Genomic DNA, 18,771 nt, shown 5'->3' on the forward strand with positions numbered 1-18,771 from the left:
GTAATTGGTCATTTCAGAGTGTAATGTTTTTGGAATAGCATTATTTGTCTTTTCTTTTGCAGGATTTATGCAAAGATGCGTGATCATCCAAAGGGATCAGCAAGGATTTGGTTTCACTGTGTGTGGAGATCGGAGAGTACTTGTTCAGCATGTAAGGCCTGGTGTGTAAAATTTTCATTGGTGATCAATTTTGACTGAATTGTTTTTTCCGTTGTAGAACTTATTAGGAGATACTATTGATTTAACAGCCAAACACCATCTTAATCTACACAATTACTCAGTGGACTTTTGGCTAAAACACATCAGTCACATCAGTGTTAACACTACACATTTTTGAAATCGCTGAAATGACCTCCACCACAGAAATTGTGCTCACTCCTTTCTAACGTTTTTGACTCTGTCTCTACAGAGGAGGGCCGAGCCACAGTGTCAAATGGTTTCTCAAAGTGGTTGTTCCACTTGTCAAACCCAAATCTTGCTGAATATCCTTCATGACCTCTGCTGAATCATGAAATGCTTTTTCAAACCCCCTTGATGTTCTTTCACAGAAGGAAAAGGTTTTAAAAATAACTCACACAGAAGAACTTGTTTTATTATTATTATTATCTAGAAACATACACAGAGAGTGATGACGTAATACAACAATGACCAGCAATAGGCAGATCTGCAGCCGTGGAAAGATACAGAAAATGACAGCACCTGTGGGGTCGGGGGGTTTGAAACAAAATGCAGAATGAGACTGCAGTAACATGAATAAACTTACTTTAAAAATATTAATAAAATAAGTAAAAAATTGAATTCTGAAGGGTATAAAAAAACAAATCCTGATGCTTGAGGTTGTCCAAGATGTATTCTCTGAGGTCTTGCCAAACTACTCCCACTAAAAGGACTTGGCAAGTTTTTGCTGTAGCTTCCATCTTTTTGTCCCTTTAGTACTTCATTAAAACTCAGTCAGGCCTCAAATCAGATAGATGAAATTATTACAAAATTGGGGCTTAACTTTTGGTCCAGGGAAACGCTGGTAGGGGAGACCCAAAAATTCCTGGAATCAGTCAGTAGCACAGGAGTAGGGTTATCGACTATACCACTATGTATTTCTGATATTTATTCTACAGTCGGTTCGCTTTTATTTTTTATTTTTTTCCCTCAAACCAAAAAAAGCACATCAGGTCATTTCGAACATCAAGACAATGGTGAATTGCCATTTCAACATTAAGGGTCTTTTTAATTAAGAGTTTCCCTGTGAACAAAGCATCAGGTATAAACATTGGGAGCAGTGGCGCAACCAAAACTGCATTTTGCACCATTGCAGTGCACCTGCTTTCACCACATTGTCGGCCAAAGAGTTTTCAAATTTAAACAACGTGGTGGTTGCTTCACACTTCCCTTATATTCTCCAGATCTCACGGCCTGTGATGTTTTTTTTTATTCTTGAAGTAAAATTGAGACCAAAGAAAAGACAATTTGCTGTTTGTATATTGTATATCAAAGGGAGCATTTTGACAGTGACTAAATTGCTGTAAGTTGTATAATTGTTTTTAACAATTCTGGGGAATTTTTGGGTCCTCCCTTGTACAGTATTTATGAGCAGCCTTGTTTGAAAATGGTATTTGTTATGGACAATCAATGACTATCACGCACATCCAATAACCATTCGCTTTGTTACTTCAGAGCAAGTAAGCCTTTTGCCCAGTGCACTAAATCCTAATTTCTGGCCCCCCCTTCACCTTAGGTATTTTCCTAATTCCCCACGTGAGCATTAACACCTCTAGGTAGGCAGTACTCTTGACTACCATATGCACTGACTCTGCAAGCTGAATTCCTGTAAGTTTATGGATGCATAAATGAAAACAGCTTTCCTCTCTGCAATTTAAAGTGACATCAAGGCTACATTCTTGTATACTACCACAAACTAATGGGAGAGAGAGTAGTAACTCAACTGTGATGCCTGGTTCCTGGGCAAATTGAAGTGAGTGCGACTGTATCCACTCAGTATTTCCAGACCTCCTGTACAAGCTTTATATACCAGGGGTCTGTTGCCATTGCCTAAGTCTAACAGATCTAGATCTGGATCCATCTTATTTCACTTGATCCACAACACTTTTGGAGATAATACAACCCTATGTGGCTTGTTTTTTGTTTTTGTTTTGTGTTTTTTTTTCTTCTTCTAGGTTGTGCTTTAACAGGCTATGTCCGTTTTATGGCCATTAGGCACTAACTGGCTACCTGAACCCTTACAAACCTGTCCTGATAGCGCTGTTCTGTAAAGGGATTTTTGTATTGCACACCCCCTTAGACCAACGGGACATTGAAAATCCTTTTAGAAGCCCATTGTTCAAATAATCGTTAATTCACACTAACCCCTGCGCTGTGTCAAGGTCACTATCTGAAGACAGTAAAGCCCTAAAGGAGAAGGCAGAATATTGTGAGACTGATGGAACTTCCGAGATACTCCCATTAGGAGTTGCCACAGCGGATCATCTTTTTCCATATTTTCCTGACCTCTGCATCTTGCTCAGTTACACCCATCACATGCATGTCCTCTTCACTAATTTTTAAAAATATATTTATTTATAAAACATTTTTACACAACAATTTGTAATTTTAAGCTTTTTTTTAATTTTGTTTGAGAAATAAGTATTTTTTTTATTTTTAGACTTGCACTATTGACTTTGCACTATTTTTACATTTTGTTTTTTTGTGTGTGTCTATACTTTTGTTTAATATTTTAACAGGTGGAGCAGCAATGAAAGCTGGAGTCCATGAAGGCGACAGAATAATTAAGGTAATTGTTATGTGCATCTTTTACTTTGAGAAAGATAATTACAATATTTGTAGAGTCATTCAATAATTGGCACTCCAAACAAAGCTCCAAGACAACAGAAAAGACTCCTTTTTGCTCTCCACGTGAGTAGGTCTGCTGCAGCCGCCTATAGGAAGGCTGCTCGCATCATGAAGGGGATGGGGGAAAGCCCTCGGGAAGAGTCGAAACCATTGGAGAGTCAATAGGGTCAGGTCTGTTGAGGATTGGAATTGGTGTGGTGCTGAGGTGTCGCCCGCTGCACGGCGGCACTCAGGTCCCAATTTGAGGCGGCCCATACGGGTGGGCGCATGGAACCTCTTGATCTTCGGCAAGATGATCATCTTTCTCTGCTGTTGGAGGAGCTGTGTAAACTCTGCATTTCAGTGGCGGCACTCTCTGAGGTGCGCAGACTGGGAACTGGCTAGATCTCTGTAGGTGGATACACCTTTTTTTGGTCTGGTCGGTCTGATGGCTGTCATACTTGGGGAGTAGCTGTTGCTGTAGCGGATTGACTTCTTCCGATGGTGTCCGATGTCACTCCTTTCAACTAGAGTTTTATGAGATTCAGATTATGGCACTCCCTGGGTGCCTTGTCTGTTGTCTCAGTGTATGCTCCGACCGTGGTGAGTGATGTCTCGGGGAGGGAGACATTTTATTTGCATCTTCGCTTAGTGGTTGTTGGGTGCCCACGAGGTGACACTCCTCTGGTCATGGGTGGGTTCAATGCAGCCACTGGCATTGACAGGGCTGGCTATGAGGATTGTCTCTGTCCCCATGGGTCCGGTGACCGTGGTGAAAGTGGCTCCATGTTCCTTGACTTTGCAAAAGGTCAGGGGCTGCGAATTACTGGATCCTGGTTCCAGCGCCCAGAACTGCATCGTTGGACTTGGTACTCCAATACTGGTGATGCGGCTAAGGAGATCGATCACATCCTCGTGGGCAGACGCTGGAGGCTCTTGCAAAACTGCTGGGTCTACAGAAGTGCTCAGTTTGTGAATTCTGATCACAGACTTGTTGTTGCTACTCTTTGGATCCAGCTACCACCTACTAGTAAAATGAGCCTGGACTTGGCCCAACTCCAAGATCAGACTGTTTCTAATGGGTTTGCACGCAGTTTGTGTGAGGAACTTGTAGATTTGGGTATGACTGCCGATCCTAATGTGATATGGGAGACCTTCCGTGACAAGACCCTGAAGGTTGCTGACGGTTGTTGTGGTGTTACTGGTGTTCTCAGAAGGAGGTGTTTCATCTCGCAGGGCACCCTGGATATCATCTATAGGAGTTGCAGTGTACGGCTCAAAGGCAACTCTGGTATGTACTGGGAACTGAGAAAGACGGATGCGAGGGCTCTAAGGGCAGATAAGGAGGCGTTTGTTAGAGGAATCTGTGAGCAAGTGACACACCATCTGTGGTCTAGCGACCCACGTCCTGCTTACAGAGGAATCAAAGCATTACACACATCCAAATCTGTTCCTTGGAGAGTCACAGTTAGGGCAACTGATGGAACGGTCCTTACTGATGACACTGCAGTTGTTACCCGCAGGCTGGCTGTGTCTATAGTGGCTATATACTGAGAAGCAAATTCTTTCGTTTTGGCAGACTCAATGAGATATTGTATGACTTAACTCGTACCTCACGTTCAAAGTGTTAAGGATGCTAATATCATTTTAGGTTTTATGCCACGATTTTGGCGATAACTTAATCCTTCTTGCTCAATGAACAAATGTTAGAGTACCTACTGTTGTACTCTTGCACTCCCCTAAGGCTTAACTCTCCTAGAACTGCAAAAAATTGTTTGAAATAATTCACCTTACATGCCAACTGGATGGAGATCTCCCGAAGATGCATCTAGCTCAGTAGAAAAAGCTCTTCATGCCGAATTGCTTATTGCATGTAAAACCTACAAAGAATTGTGAGGTCTTCTTGAATCGGCATAACTGAGGTAAATATATAAATAAAAATCAAAGAATTTGGGGTAACTTGTGTGTAAAATTGAAAGCTGTGAAAATAAAGTCCGTTGATTACCCGCTAACTGCAGTTTCTTCCAGATTCACTAAATTAGAGGACCAACAGTTGGAGACAGAACATCCTAGTAATCGGTCTAAGTTGAAGGTAATAAGGCATTCCTGCTTCTTGGAAAAACTGTGGCCAACTATTTTTCCACACTTGGAATACTATAAAACCAAGGTCCTGACGCTCTGTGTTCATAAAAGATCCTTGGCCATCCTTTGTAAAGAGCAGGGTGTATCCTCATGTCCAGGCTAACTTGCCCATCATGGCCTAGTCATTCTGGCCCACTAATCCCCAGTTTCTAATTGTTTATCTCTCTCTCTCACCTCTTAACCACGTAATAGCTAATGTGTGTTAAGCATACTGGCTCAAAAATGGCTGCCGTCACATCATTCAGGTGGATGCAACACATTAATGGTGGTTAAAGTGACAAGTCCCCATTCACTGAAGTGCTGTGAGTAGTGAGAAAAGCGCTATATAAATGTAAATAATAATAATATTATTATTATTTGTTCATGTTATGCTAAATAGTTGAATCAGTAGGCAAAATGGTAGTAAGATATTGTAGACAGACGCAATTCTGAAATGTATGGAGCCAAGTAGCTGAAGTGGTCCAATGTCGACTTTAATTTCGAAATTAGCACTTTAATCTTATAGTTTATTTTGTCATTAAAGTAATAAACTTGATCTTAAAATCGATATTTAATTTACTAGAGTTTCTTAAATTCTATCGTAACTATAATAGCACATTGAATACTTCTTATTCTATGTATTCCCTGACCCAGTCGTTAATTGCTACGTGTTTCTTAAATGGTCTTTCTCACAGACAGGAGTGTGCAGACAGTGATCGTCACACAGAATACATTACATTTATGATATTACAGGTCTCTGAACATTTTGGAATACAGTAATCCCTCGCTATATCGCGCTTCGCCTTTCGCGGCTTCACTCCATCGCGGATTTTATATGTAAGCATATTTAAATATATATCGCGGATTTTTCGCTGCTTCGCGGGTTTCTGCGGACAATGGGTCTTTTAATTTCTGGTACATGCTTCCTCAGTTGGTTTGCCCAGTTGATTTCATACAAGGGACGCTATTGCCAGATGGCTGAGAAGCTACCCAGCTTACTTTTCTCTTTCTTTTGCGCTGACTTTCTCTGATCCTGACGTAGGGGGATTGAGCAGGGGGGCTGTTCGCACACCTAGATGATACGGACGCTCGTCTAAAAATGCTGAAAGATTATCTTCACATTGTGATCTTTTGTGCAGCTGCTTCCTGAAACGACATGCTGCACGGAGCTTCGCATACTTAAAAGCTCGAAGGGCACGTATTGATTTTTGATTGAAAAACAAACTCTGTCTCACTTTGTCTGCTCCTGGCGGAGGGGGTGTGAGCTGCCGCCTTCAACAGCTTTGTGCCGCGGTGCTTCACATACTTAAAAGAAAACAGCCCTATTGATCTGTTTGCTTTTCTCTCTATCTCTGTGACAGTCACTGCTCCTGACAAGCACTCCTTTGAAGAGGAAGATATGTTTGCATTCTTTTAATTGTGAGACGGAACTGTCATCTCTGTCTTGTCATGGAGCACAGTTTAAACTTTTGAAAAAGAGACAAATGTTTGTTTGCAGTGTTTGAATAAAGTTCATGTCTCTCTACAACCTCCTGTGTTTCTGCGCAAATCTGTGACCCAAGCATGACAATATAAAAATAACCATATAAACATATGGTTTCTACTTCGCGGATTTTCTTATTTTGCGGGTGACTCTGGAACGCAGCCCCCGCGATGGAGGAGGGATTACTGTACTAAGATGTATACTTGATATCATTTTCATGATGAAATGTATTAAAGCATGTATTAAACATTTGGGGGCACTGTGGCGCAGCAGTAGCGATGAGCTGGCGCCTCATCCAGGGATTGTTCCTGCCTCCCGCAAGATGCCTGCTGTGACACGTGTGACCCTGGATGGAATCATTTATTGCAGCAATACTGTCTGTCAAATGTACCAACCTCCAGTTCCTGTCCTTCTGTTTTCTTTCTCCATGTAACCAATCGCCGCACAGTAATAAGTGTCTGTAATAAATAGAAAAACCTGCTGCAAGCTTAGAACACTGTTTCTTCAAAACTTTTAAGGAGAACTGAAAAATCTTCATTAATAAGGTTTAATTATTCCTTCCATCCATCCATCCATCCCTCCATCCAGAGTCATGCCAGTCCCAGCAAGCATAGGGCGCAAGGCAGGAACAATCCCTGGACAGGGTGTGAGCCCATCGCTACCGCTGCGCCACCGTGCCCCCACATGTTTAATTACTAACAGTATACATTATTTAAATAAAGTTAACAATTTATTTGTAAAATGCAGTATACATTCTTTATTGCATTGCATCATTTATATGATATTAAGTATAAATCCTAGTATTTTAACAGCACATAGCTCCAAGAGGATAGCTCTTGGAAATCTGAATTGACTTAGAAGCCAGTCCTCATCATCTGTAAATACACACTCTTTTCTATTGAATTTAATTAAATTCATTTATTGTCATTACGTGGTACAATGGGATTCAATATTCAATTACTCCATAAACTTATTTTCCTTTAAAATGATTAAAAAATATTTTTAAAATACAATGAAAAATATTCAATTTGAAAGCATAACTACAATGTACATGTACATACAGTGCAAGTGGGTCATAAAGTGGCTCAGGTTGCACAGTATTACATTTGTAGTGCAGTAGAATGGGCTGTACTGATGAGCTCAGTGACTTAAAACGTGGTACTGTCATAGGATGCCAACTTTGTCACAAGTCAGTCTGAAAAATTTATGCTCTGCTAGATCAGCCCTAGTCAGTGGTAAGCGCTGTTATTGTAAAGTGGAATTGTTGAGGAGCAACAATATCTCAGCCACAAATTGGAATTTGCAGAGCATGCCACCAAGTGCTGAAGCACATAGCATATAAAAATTGCCTATCCTCTGATGCATCACTCATAACAGATTACGAAACTGCCTCAGGAAGCAGCATCTGCACTAGAACTGTACTATGAGAGCTTTATGAAATAGGTTTCCATGGCCAAGCAGTTAAACACAAGACTAAGATCACTATGCACAGTGCCAAGCGATGGCTGGATTGGTGTAATGCCATTGCACTCTGTAGCAATGGAAATGTGTTCTCTACAGTGATGAATCACACTTCGCTATCTGGCAGTCTGATGGTCAAATTTGGGTTTGGTGGATTCCAGGATAACTGTGCATTCTGGACTGACTGCATAGTGCCTACTGTGATGTTGGGTAAGGAGGATAATGGTCTGGGGCTGTTTTTCAGGATTTGGGTTAGACCCCTTGGCTCCAGTGAAGAGTACTGTTAATGCTACAGCATCCATCCATCCATTATCCAACCCACTATATCCTAACTACAGGGTCACGGGGGTCTGCTGGAGCCAGTCCCAGCCAACACAGGGCACAAGGCAGGAAACAGACCCCGGGCAGGGTGCCAGCCCACTGCATGCTACAGCATACAAAGTCATTTTAGATAATGTGAGCTTCCAAATTTGTGAGAACAGTTTAGGCAAGGCCCTTCTTTGTTTCAGCACAACTGTGTCTCTGTGCACAAAGCCAGGTCCATATTGACATGGAAGAGCTCAAGTGTCTGGCACAGAGCTCTGACTTCAGGCCTATCGAACACCTTTGGGAAGAATTGGAATGATGACTGAGAGCCAGGTCTTTCTGTCCAGCATCTGTATCTGATCTTGCAAATGTTCTTTTGACAATCTGGACACAAATTCTCACAAATACACTGCCATATCTTGTCGAAAGCCTTTCTAGAAGAGTGGAGGTTGTTATAACCACAACCATCTCTATATTGATGTCCATGGTTTTGGAATGGGTTGACCTACAAGCTCATATAGGTTTGATGGTCTGGTGTCCACAAGCGTTTGGCCATATACTCTATGTATGATATACCCCTTGGGATTAATAAAGTATCTATCTATCTATGTTGGAGGCACCAAAGTGACCCCATTTAATGTACCTAGAAAATCTGACCCCCAACTCCCCCCCCCCGACACACACAAGAAAGCAATATTCATTAGCGTTGCTCTGACACACAGTATGGCAGTGTTTGTCCTCTGTGAGCTCCAGAAGTCTATGAGACTTCTTCTCTGGTCAGGGGGTCATTATGGAGGCGGAGATGGAAGAGGCAGGATGATGGGTGGAAGTGATATCGGCGTTCCTTGGATAAGTCCTCTTACATTCTAGGGCAAATGGAAATTGGGTTAAAGCTGGTGTTGCATTCAAACTTTTCTCCGTATTTTTAACCATTCAGTACCTGTAAGGCATGCCCTACACTCGCATATCTGAATATGTGTGAGTATGTGTGTGTATGTATGTATATGTGTGTGTGTGTATGTATATATATATATATATATATTATATCTCTCCATATTACTAAACGAGAATGGTAAACCGGATGGACGCAGGGACATGGGCCGTGGACGCAAAAGACGTAGTGCGCAGGCGCCACACAAAGCCAATAGCACACAGCGCCACACGAAGCCCATAGCACACGAAACGGGACGCACACAAAAAAGAGGATTCAGACCCACGACACACAAAGCCCCCCTCCACTAACAGAAATAAGAAATGAGGCAACGCGCCCCTAGCACACCAAAAAAAAAAGGAGTCAGACGCAAGCGCCACATAGCACACGAAACGGTACGCACACAAAAAAGAGGATTCAGACCCACGACACACAAAGCCCCCTCCACTAACAGAAATAAGAAATGAGGCAATGCACCCCTAGCACACAAAAAAAAAGGAGTCAGACGCGAGCGCCACACAAAGCCCGTTGCACACAAAACGGGACAGACTACGGACATAGCACACGAAATGGGACATACACAACAAGGAGGATTCAGACCCACGACACACAAAGCCCCCCTCCACTAACAGAAATAAAAAATGAGGCAACGCGCCCCTAGCACACAAAAACAAGGAGTCAGACGCAAGCGCCACACAAAGCCCATAGCACACGAGATGGGACAGACTACGGATTTCACACACTAACATAAATAAGAAATGAGACACAAAGCACCCCTCCACTAACAGAAATAAGAAATGAGGCAACGCGCCCATATCACACAATACAGAGGAGTCAGACACGCCCCAAAGTGAAATGGGACAGACTACGGACTCCACACACGGTCACCCATCGAGCCCGAGATAGCACATTCCACGCACTTCTAAAAAAAACGTACTCCGACAAAAGACGTCATACATAAACAACAACAGACCGGACTACAATACATATACAGGCGCGACACCTGATGGGTAATAATACGAAGAAACGAACTGTCCGTATTAAACATATGTCATCTGAACACGTTCAAACTATACAGCATAGGTGAATCTCATTACAGAGATGCACTATTAACCGTACAACCACAGAAAAGGCTCCATATTAACAGTGAGTGCAATCCTCCTTATTACTTATCCATTTTACTAACGATAAAGAACAAACAAGTCATGAATTCACGATCACGGGTACAAAACGATACGGCTCGAGTAACAGGACCACAAACACGAACCCGCATGAAAAAAAACAATAAACGTCGGCGCTTACAACGCGCTTCTGAAACCGCGTAAGAAAAAATGTCTCGGCTCCAAAAACGCAAAGCTCAACTAACACAGTTACAGAAACGAGCCCAGATGGACAGACACAATGAACGTAGACGCATGCAGCGCGCGTCTCAAAGTGCTGAGGCCAAGCAGGCACGGGTTCAAAAGGAAAGAGCTTGAATCATAGACATACAAAAACGGGAGCGACGGGACAAAATAAATGAACGCAAACCTCTACAACGCTCGTCTGAAATGCCATAAAACAAGCAGGCAAGGCTCCAAAAAGAGAGAGCTCGACTGACCAAGATACAAAAACGGGACAGGCTCAATAAAAACAATGAACGCCGGCGACTACAACGGGCTTCTCACACAACACAAGCAAAGCGATTACAACTCCAAAACAACACATCCCAAATACTTGGACATACAACGACGCGCCTCTCAAACGGCACAAGCAAAAGATAAACGTCAAAGACATCAACGACACACACCTGCTAAACGATTCCGCCAGTTGGCTGACAACGCGTTTAATAATGACTCCACTATTCATGAAAATTCATTGGGATTAATGAATGTCATTTGCAATCATTGTCATTCACTTAACTTCCCTGAAGAAACAACTGGCAATACAATTAATGAATTTACACATTGTTGTCAAAAGGGTCAAGTTAGACTGCCTCCAGTGGAAAGCAAAGTAAAACGTCATGAACAGATTAAACGAGTTGGCCAAACACATGGACAACAGGTTACAGATAATGAAGACCGGAATTCAAAAGCTTCAAAAACAAGAGCTCGAATGACCGAAATACAAACTGAAACGGGAAACACTATGGGGTCCGCAGTACTCCACTATGCACAGCATAATCCTGCGGAGGAGGCTCCGTATTAACAGTGGAGAGCCCCAGAGTGACACGGGCGAGCGCTCCATATTAAACGTGCGTAATCCTCACACATGGCTGCCCAGCGGGCACGGGTTCAAAACGCTGGGGGTAGGCGAGCGAAGCGAGCAGGGGGCGGAGCCCCCTTGTATTACCCTGATCTACATGCTGTGAAATGAACGAACCACACACCGTGGCGCAATATTAGGTGCTTCGTCTCTAGTGCTGACGTCCGAGGTTCGATTCCTGAGAGGGAGTGCAGTGAGTGTGTACTCCTGATGAGCCCAGAATGAGGGTGAAACATGTGGCGCGTACTCTTTGCATTATTTGACAATAAAACTATTTTCAACCATAGATATATATACACACATAAATATATTGTGACTGCTGTTGCAGGGGGCTGCGGCCGCCCTTCAGAAACCCCCTCTTAAACAGTTTTTCAATGGGGAGACAAACACACTCTTACAGCTCCTCTTTACGGGATCAGCTGCAGGCTTGCTACATGATGTGCTCCTTGCGTGAAACTTCAAACATTTAAAAGGCCAAGCCGCGGCCATCCCGAGGTCTCGCTCTCCTGTCTCCCTTCCCCCTGACTCCCTCTGCTCTGGCCGCTACCTCTGAACCGCTGTACGTCCTTGATGAAGAACTCTTTGTATTCTTTTGAACATGAGTTGGGGCCGATGCATCAAGTTTGACAGCTGTTCCTTGTGAGGCCGGATCGCCTCTGAAAGAGACTTGTGTTTGTATCTGGCAGAACAGCAACACAGTTTCTACTGTTTGGAAGACCTTATGTACTTTCCTGTGCAACTTTGTGACCCAAGCTTAAAAATATATTATGACAGGTGGCCTCGGCAATTACCCAGCCAGGGCACCATCTGGATGGAAGGACCAGGGGAGGGAGCATCTGCGGGGCACTACCTCCCCAGGTACACTAGAGCAGGGGTCCCCAACCCCCGGTCTGCGGCCCATTACTGGGCCGCAGCCATCTGACAGCCAGGCCGCGAGAGAACTGCCGGCAACAGAGACTCACTCAGACTTTTCAGAATGCTTGGCGGGCGGGGCTTTGCAGCGGCACAGAGAGAGGAGAGAGACCGCGGTGAGAGAGTATTACAACAAAGTTATTTTTATGGTCCCAACAGTTTCCCCATATGACGCGAGTCTATAGAAATCGCATTACTACGAAATAAATTCAGCAGATGCTTTCATTACAACGAAGTGACCTTGAAATGCTTGAACGAATCATCCACAGATGATCTGTGGTCACAGCTCAGTTGTGCACGTTTCGAACTTTCCTCGTACTGTTTTTTTTTTTTTTTTTTGCTGTTTTTGTTTTCTGTGGTTTTTAGTGATACCTTTTGCTTATTGCTTGTCAACATTTGAAAAACATACATTGGAATTTAACTCATTGTCACCCTCCTATAGAAACGGCAGACACGAAAAAATGATAGCAGTGTTGATGTTTGTGATGTGCAATCTGTTGGAATGGCAAATGCAAAGCATATGTCTTTGTTATATGCAAAAAAAGAAGAAAAATCTCAAGTTTCAAACATATACGAACTGCTTAATAACTTAATAATAATAGAAATGTTATGTAAATTGTGTATAAAACTTCCACCCCCCGGAAAAATTTGCATCTAATAAAGTGGTCCTTGCTGTCAAAAAGGTTGGGGACCACTGCACTAGAGGACCGCCCTCTTGAGTGGCTGTGGCACCACGGATTCCTGCAGGGCATGCCAGGACTTGGAGTTTGATACATACCTGTTGGGTTCCATGGGGCCTGCCAGGGAGAGCTGCAAAGCCATTCAATGGATTTCTACAACACCGCGGAGTGATTCCAGCTAATCCTGATGAACCACCTGGAGCATTCACAGGTGCTGAATAAAAGGAGCCACCTCACTCCATTTGGGGAGCCAGAGTCGGGAGAAGGTGGATGAAGCTCTGTGGAAGAGGAGTGGAGGCGGCAGAGAAAGAGAAGGAAGAAGAGGACTGAGCATTGAGTGTTTTGTACTTGATGTACTGTATTGAAATGGGAAGCAAAGGAAAAGCGCTCCCCTGAGAAATTAATATGTTGCTTTGGACTTGTGCCTCTGTGCTTGTCTGTGTCTGGGTTGGGGAGCTGAACACCCCCGGTATTCCACAATAGACTTGTATAAATGTGTATATATGTATGTGTTTGTGTGTGTATATAATCTAATAGTGTTTATGTATATGACCAAAGTAAAGTCTGCTTGCAGTTTGTTACCTGAAGTTTGATTTTCCTAATTGTGTGACTAGTTGAGTACTAGTTGACCTGTCTATGTCCTGATATGTAAAACCATGGAGTTGAAAATATGTGCTTTTTTTTTTTTTTTTTTTGACATTACAGTATACCTTTTACAAGAGACTCCTAGAAGAGCAAAACCTGTGTAGTTAACCCTACTGCATGGCGTTTGAATGAGGCACTTGAGGAAGAAGTGCTGGCTGTATATAGTACACTCTATTACATCTACAAGTGCACATAAAGAAGCCATATGCTATAGGATTGTTATTTTATATTAGTGCAGTTTTAAGTCTTTAGGGTTTACTTGAGTCTATCTTCTATATTAAAACCTGATATTGCATCAAACATGAGCTGGATAATATTTTGGTAGGCCAGTCCAGGATGGCTCAGGTTACCTTTACCAACAAGTACACTATTTTTCAATCATCTTAATAATTAATAGTGAGCATTACAGTAATTTTGCAAAAGTGTGCATATGAAAATATAGCCTTGATCCTAGTGGATATGGGCCAAATTTAAATATAATTGCAACTGTTCTATAATTATATTTGGATCCATTGCTGGTTTATGTGATACCTAATGTTTTATCTTAAACTGCATGGTTTCCATTTATGGTTTCTTCTAAGCTCGTAGTGGGAGGATATTTGAATTCATTGACTAGATGAAGCATTAATGTAAAATGAAAGACTTCAATAACTTCCTAGATTGGTTTTTCATTGCACTTCTGTTTTGCACTGAAAACATGTTTTCATTAAGGGGCCATATTAAGGGAATGTCTTTAAATTTGTTTATTTAATGTTCTGTTTATATCTTTGCTTCCAAATCTTCCTTGTTTTATGGTAAGTTTTACTTAAATGTAATGAGCAGTGGCAGTTGCGTTTTTTAAATATTGGATATTCTACAAATATTAATGCTGTTTGTGAAGTGCTTTTATTTTCATTACAGGTTAATGGATTACTAGTATCTTCAATGACTCATCAAGAGATGGTACGGGTTATTAAAGGTATGATCCATGATATGTTTCTTTTTTTGTTACTCTCACTGTTCCAGACATATGATATACATGTCTGGAAAAAACAGTAAGTTTTCCTTAAAATAGGATAAGGACACTGCTCACTGAGTGTCACATTTCTAAACCAATTCTATGCCTCATCAAAGCAACACTCAAAGAAGGGGCGCTGATTTTGAACTGCAAAGACCAGTGCTTCTTTCATTAGTGTGGTCCAGCAAGACAGCATACTGATTACAATCAACTGTCTAAAGTTGAAAGGTCTCCCAAAAAGATCCTATTAAACATGTAAATGTGTGTTATGTGTCTGGAGAGAAAACTGCATGTGTTAAAAATGAACAGAAGTTGATACAAGTCAAATCCATATCTGTAAAAACTGATTATTCATTGGCATTCAAAAACATTAGCTTTTATTGTCTAGTAGGAAGTGCAGATATGCTATGCAAGTGTTTTAACACATAGTACTGTATATACGGTACCTAGACTAAAATGCATATCTAAATTCTACTCTAGGAAAAACTTGGGTTAGGGCTGGAATAGGTGTTGGTGAGGCCAGCAGGGGCGCTTACCCCATAGTCTGAATGTGGATCCCAGTGCAGTGATGGGGACGATGTGCTGAAAATGATGCTGTCTTTCGGATGAGATGTAAAACCGATGTCCTGACTCTCTGTGGTGATAAAGAGCAGTGTGTATCCTGATGTCCTGGCTAACGTGCCCTCCATGGCCTAGTCATACTGGCCCACTAATCATTCCTCATTCCTAATTGGCTACCTCTCTCACCACTTAACCACGTAATAGCTAAAGTGTGGTGAGAGTACTGGCTCAAAAATGGCTGCTGTCGCATCATCCAGGTGGATGCTACACATTAGTGGTGGTTGAAGTGGTTCCCCACTCACTGAAGCACTTTGAGTAGCGAGACAAACACTAAATAAATGTAAAGAATGCAGTAGTCAAAATGTTAGTAAGATATTGTAGACAGAAGCATTTCTCAAATGCTTGGAGCCAAGTAGCTGAAGTTGATAACGGTAATTTTCCTTTCTGTACTTATTCAGCGTCAAGTCTTCTGTTCAGTTTCTTTTTCTCTCTCCCTCCCTGCTTATCCATAGTTATTTTAGATATTTTTCTAATACATCAGGAGAAATGGAACACTGCAACCCCGGCCATTTAAAGTGCATGGAATAGAAGACATTGGGTTGGACTGTTAGGAAGAAGAAACCCTGTTGGAGTAGCCCCATCATCAGTCGAGGATTTCACCACTATTCACAACAAGTGTCTTAACAAGTTGTCCCCAGATGTATATTTTCGTTTTATTTTTTTAATCCCTGTGGGATTACTTTTTTGCTGACATGCAAACATGTATTAGTATGTCTTTACTGTCAATAATTAATTAAACCTAATCCTAATTAACTGTGATGCATTACATTAATATGTAACATTTTATGTTGTGACAACCACGTAAACTGAAAATAACGTCAAGTACCAAGACTACATACCCTTTACTCAAAACGAAGCAAAAAACCTCAATGAATAGGCAGATATAAGGGGAAAATTCTAATGGAAGAAGGTGCAAAAATCACTGGGATAACGTAATGAATCTTTGGTAATATGAGAGAGCTGCTGGGGAAGTTACAGCCAGGGCATTTAGGTCATGTTTCTAGCTGGTTACAAGAAGTAATAAAGTAAATGACAGAGCAGATAGATCTAGCCAATCAGATGCAACTGCCGTTAGATTGTTTATTGCAGTTTGTAATCCATCACTGATTTAATAACACTTTTAGGTCATTAAATGTGTTGTAACATTCTGCATTTAGCTTACAGAATAAAATATGCTTGTTTTGCTGAATGTCCCATTCTTGTCAAAATTGTTCAAATGTCCCTTAATTATGGGTATTTTTCTACTTTCAGTTCATGAAAATTATATCTCTAGTGCTACTGTGCCATGTTAAAATCCCACAAAACAGGAGTAGTCAAAATAAATGTTACCTACATTATATACAGCATTGAAGCTGTTAGATGAAGTGGGAAGTTTCTGCTGAATGTAGGAAAGTGTAGCGACTGTTGCCATCCATTACTTTTATTAATCCTGGATGGATTTAATGTCTGAAATCTAAAGAATTGTAGACACTAAACATGTTGGCTTATATCAGATGTTCATAACTTATTGTGTCTGTTATCCATAAATTAAGAGGCTGCATTTTATAACGGAAATTGTATGGTTTTTTTCCAGCTGGTACCTATGTTGCACTCACTCTGCAAGACCCACAGGACTCGTCCTTTTCTACCAGCATAGCACCTATTCTAGATCTTCAACAGGTTGGATCAAATGGTGCAATTCCTTCTCTGCATCTTTCTCCACCTACTCCTACAACCTTTGCAGATGTTCCCCAAGTCAGTGTACATAGGCCTCGACAGGTAATTAGTCATCCAGTGCTACTCCTAAAGTAGTTTGAGTGTGTTTGCCAATGAAGTATGAGAATACATATTTTTTTAGTCAGTCTTAAACTAAAATTAGAAAAAAAGTCAAATTGATTCTCAGGGTTAGAAGTGTTCTCCTTTGGAAATGTTTTTTGAGTCAGGCTGAGCAGTGCATCAGGGCACTGTCCTTCTGGCTCCCAGAATATTATATAAACTGGGTGTTGTAATCAGTTACGATTCTACATACTTACAGTTAGGTCCATAAATATTTGGACAGAGACAACTTTTTTCTAATTTTGGTTCTGTACATTACCACAATGAATTTTAAATGAAACAACTCAGATGCAGTTGAAGTGCAGACTTTCAGCTTTAATTCAGTGGGGTGAACAAAATGATTGCATAAAAATGTGAGGCAACTAAAGCATTTTTTAACACAACCCCTTTATTTCAGGAGCTCAAAAGTCAATTGGACAATTAACTCAAAGGCTATTTCATGGGCAGGTGTGGGCAAGTCCGTTGTTATGTCATTTTCAATTAAGCAGATAAAAGGCCTGGAGTTGATTTGAGGTGTGGTGCTTGCATGTGGAAGATTTTGCTGTGAACAGACAACATGTGGTCAAAGGAGCTCTCCATGCAGGTGAAAGAAGCCATCCTTAAGCTGTGAAAACAGAAAAAACCCATCCGAGAAATTGCTACAATATTACGAGTGGCAAAATCTACAGTTTGGTACATCCTGAGAAAGAAAGCAAGCACTGGTGAACTCAGCAACGCAAAAAGACCTGGACGTCCACGGAAGACAACAGTGGTGGATGATCGCAGAATCATTTCCATGGTGAAGAGAAACCCCTTCACAACAGCCAGCCAAGTGAACAACACTCTCCAGGGGGTAGGCGTATCGATATCCAAGTCTACTATAAAGAGAAGGCTGCATGAAAGTAAATACAGAGGGTGCACTGCAAGGTGCAAGCCACTCATAAGCCTCAAGAATAGAAAGGCTAGATTGGACTTTGCTAAAGAACATCTAAAAAAGCCAGCCCAGTTCTGGAAAAACATTCTTTTGACAGATGAAACCAAGATCAACCTCTACCAGAATGATGGCAAGAAAAAAGTATGGAGAAGGCGTGGAACAGCTCATTATCCAAAGCATACCACATCATCTGTAAAACACGGTGGAGGCAGTGTGATGGCATGGCTGCCAGTGGCACTGGGACACTAGTGTTTATTGATGATGTGACACAGGACAGAAGCAGCCTAATGAATTCTGAGGTGTTCAGAGACATAATGTCTGCTCAAATCCAGCTAAATGCAGTCAAATTGATTGGGCGGCATTTCATGATACAGATGGACAATGACCCAAAACATACAGCCAAAGCAACCTAGGAGTTTATTAAAGCAAAGAAGTGGAAAATTCTTGAATGGCCAAGTCAGTCACCTGATCTTAACCCAATTGAGCATGCATTTCACTTGTTGAAGACTAAACTTTGCACAGAAAGGCCCACAAACAAACAGCAACTGAAAGCCGCTGCAGTAAAGGCCTGGCAGAGCATTAAAAAGGAGGGGACCCAGCATCTGGTGATGTCCATGAGTTCAAGACTGCAGGCTGTCATTGCCAGCAAAGGGTTTTCAACCAAGTATTAGAAATGAACATTTTATTTCCAGTTTATTTAATTTGTCCAATTACTTTTGAGCCCCTGAAATGAAGGGATTGTGTTAAAAAAAATGCTTTAGTTGACTCACATTTTTATGCAATTGTTTTGTTCACCCCACTGAATTAAAGCTGAAAGTC

General features: G+C 41.6%; 1 protein-coding gene across 7 annotated transcripts in view; it reads left to right on the forward strand.

The window, feature by feature from the left end:
- The window catches only part of arhgef11 (Rho guanine nucleotide exchange factor (GEF) 11), a 212,617-nt gene that overhangs the window by 37,668 nt on the left and 156,178 nt on the right, over positions 1-18,771 (forward strand). For 5 of the 7 annotated variants that reach the window (XR_007933657.1, XM_051919914.1, XM_028822143.2 and 2 more), the window contains 4 exons: positions 63-161; positions 2,736-2,785; positions 14,507-14,564; positions 16,798-16,982. Coding sequence is in view for 6 of the 7 variants with exons in the window: in XM_051919914.1 (XP_051775874.1) it covers positions 63-161; positions 2,736-2,785; positions 14,507-14,564; positions 16,798-16,982 (392 nt within the window). In the remaining variant the exon portion in view is untranslated. The remainder of the gene's footprint in view (positions 1-62; positions 162-2,735; positions 2,786-14,506; positions 14,565-16,797; positions 16,983-18,771) is intronic. The other 2 variants (XM_051919917.1, XM_051919918.1) reach the window with 1 other exon arrangement.

The sequence above is a fragment of the Erpetoichthys calabaricus genome, chromosome 16 (assembly GCF_900747795.2).
Source record: "Erpetoichthys calabaricus chromosome 16, fErpCal1.3, whole genome shotgun sequence".
NCBI classification, from domain to species: domain Eukaryota; kingdom Metazoa; phylum Chordata; class Cladistia; order Polypteriformes; family Polypteridae; genus Erpetoichthys; species Erpetoichthys calabaricus.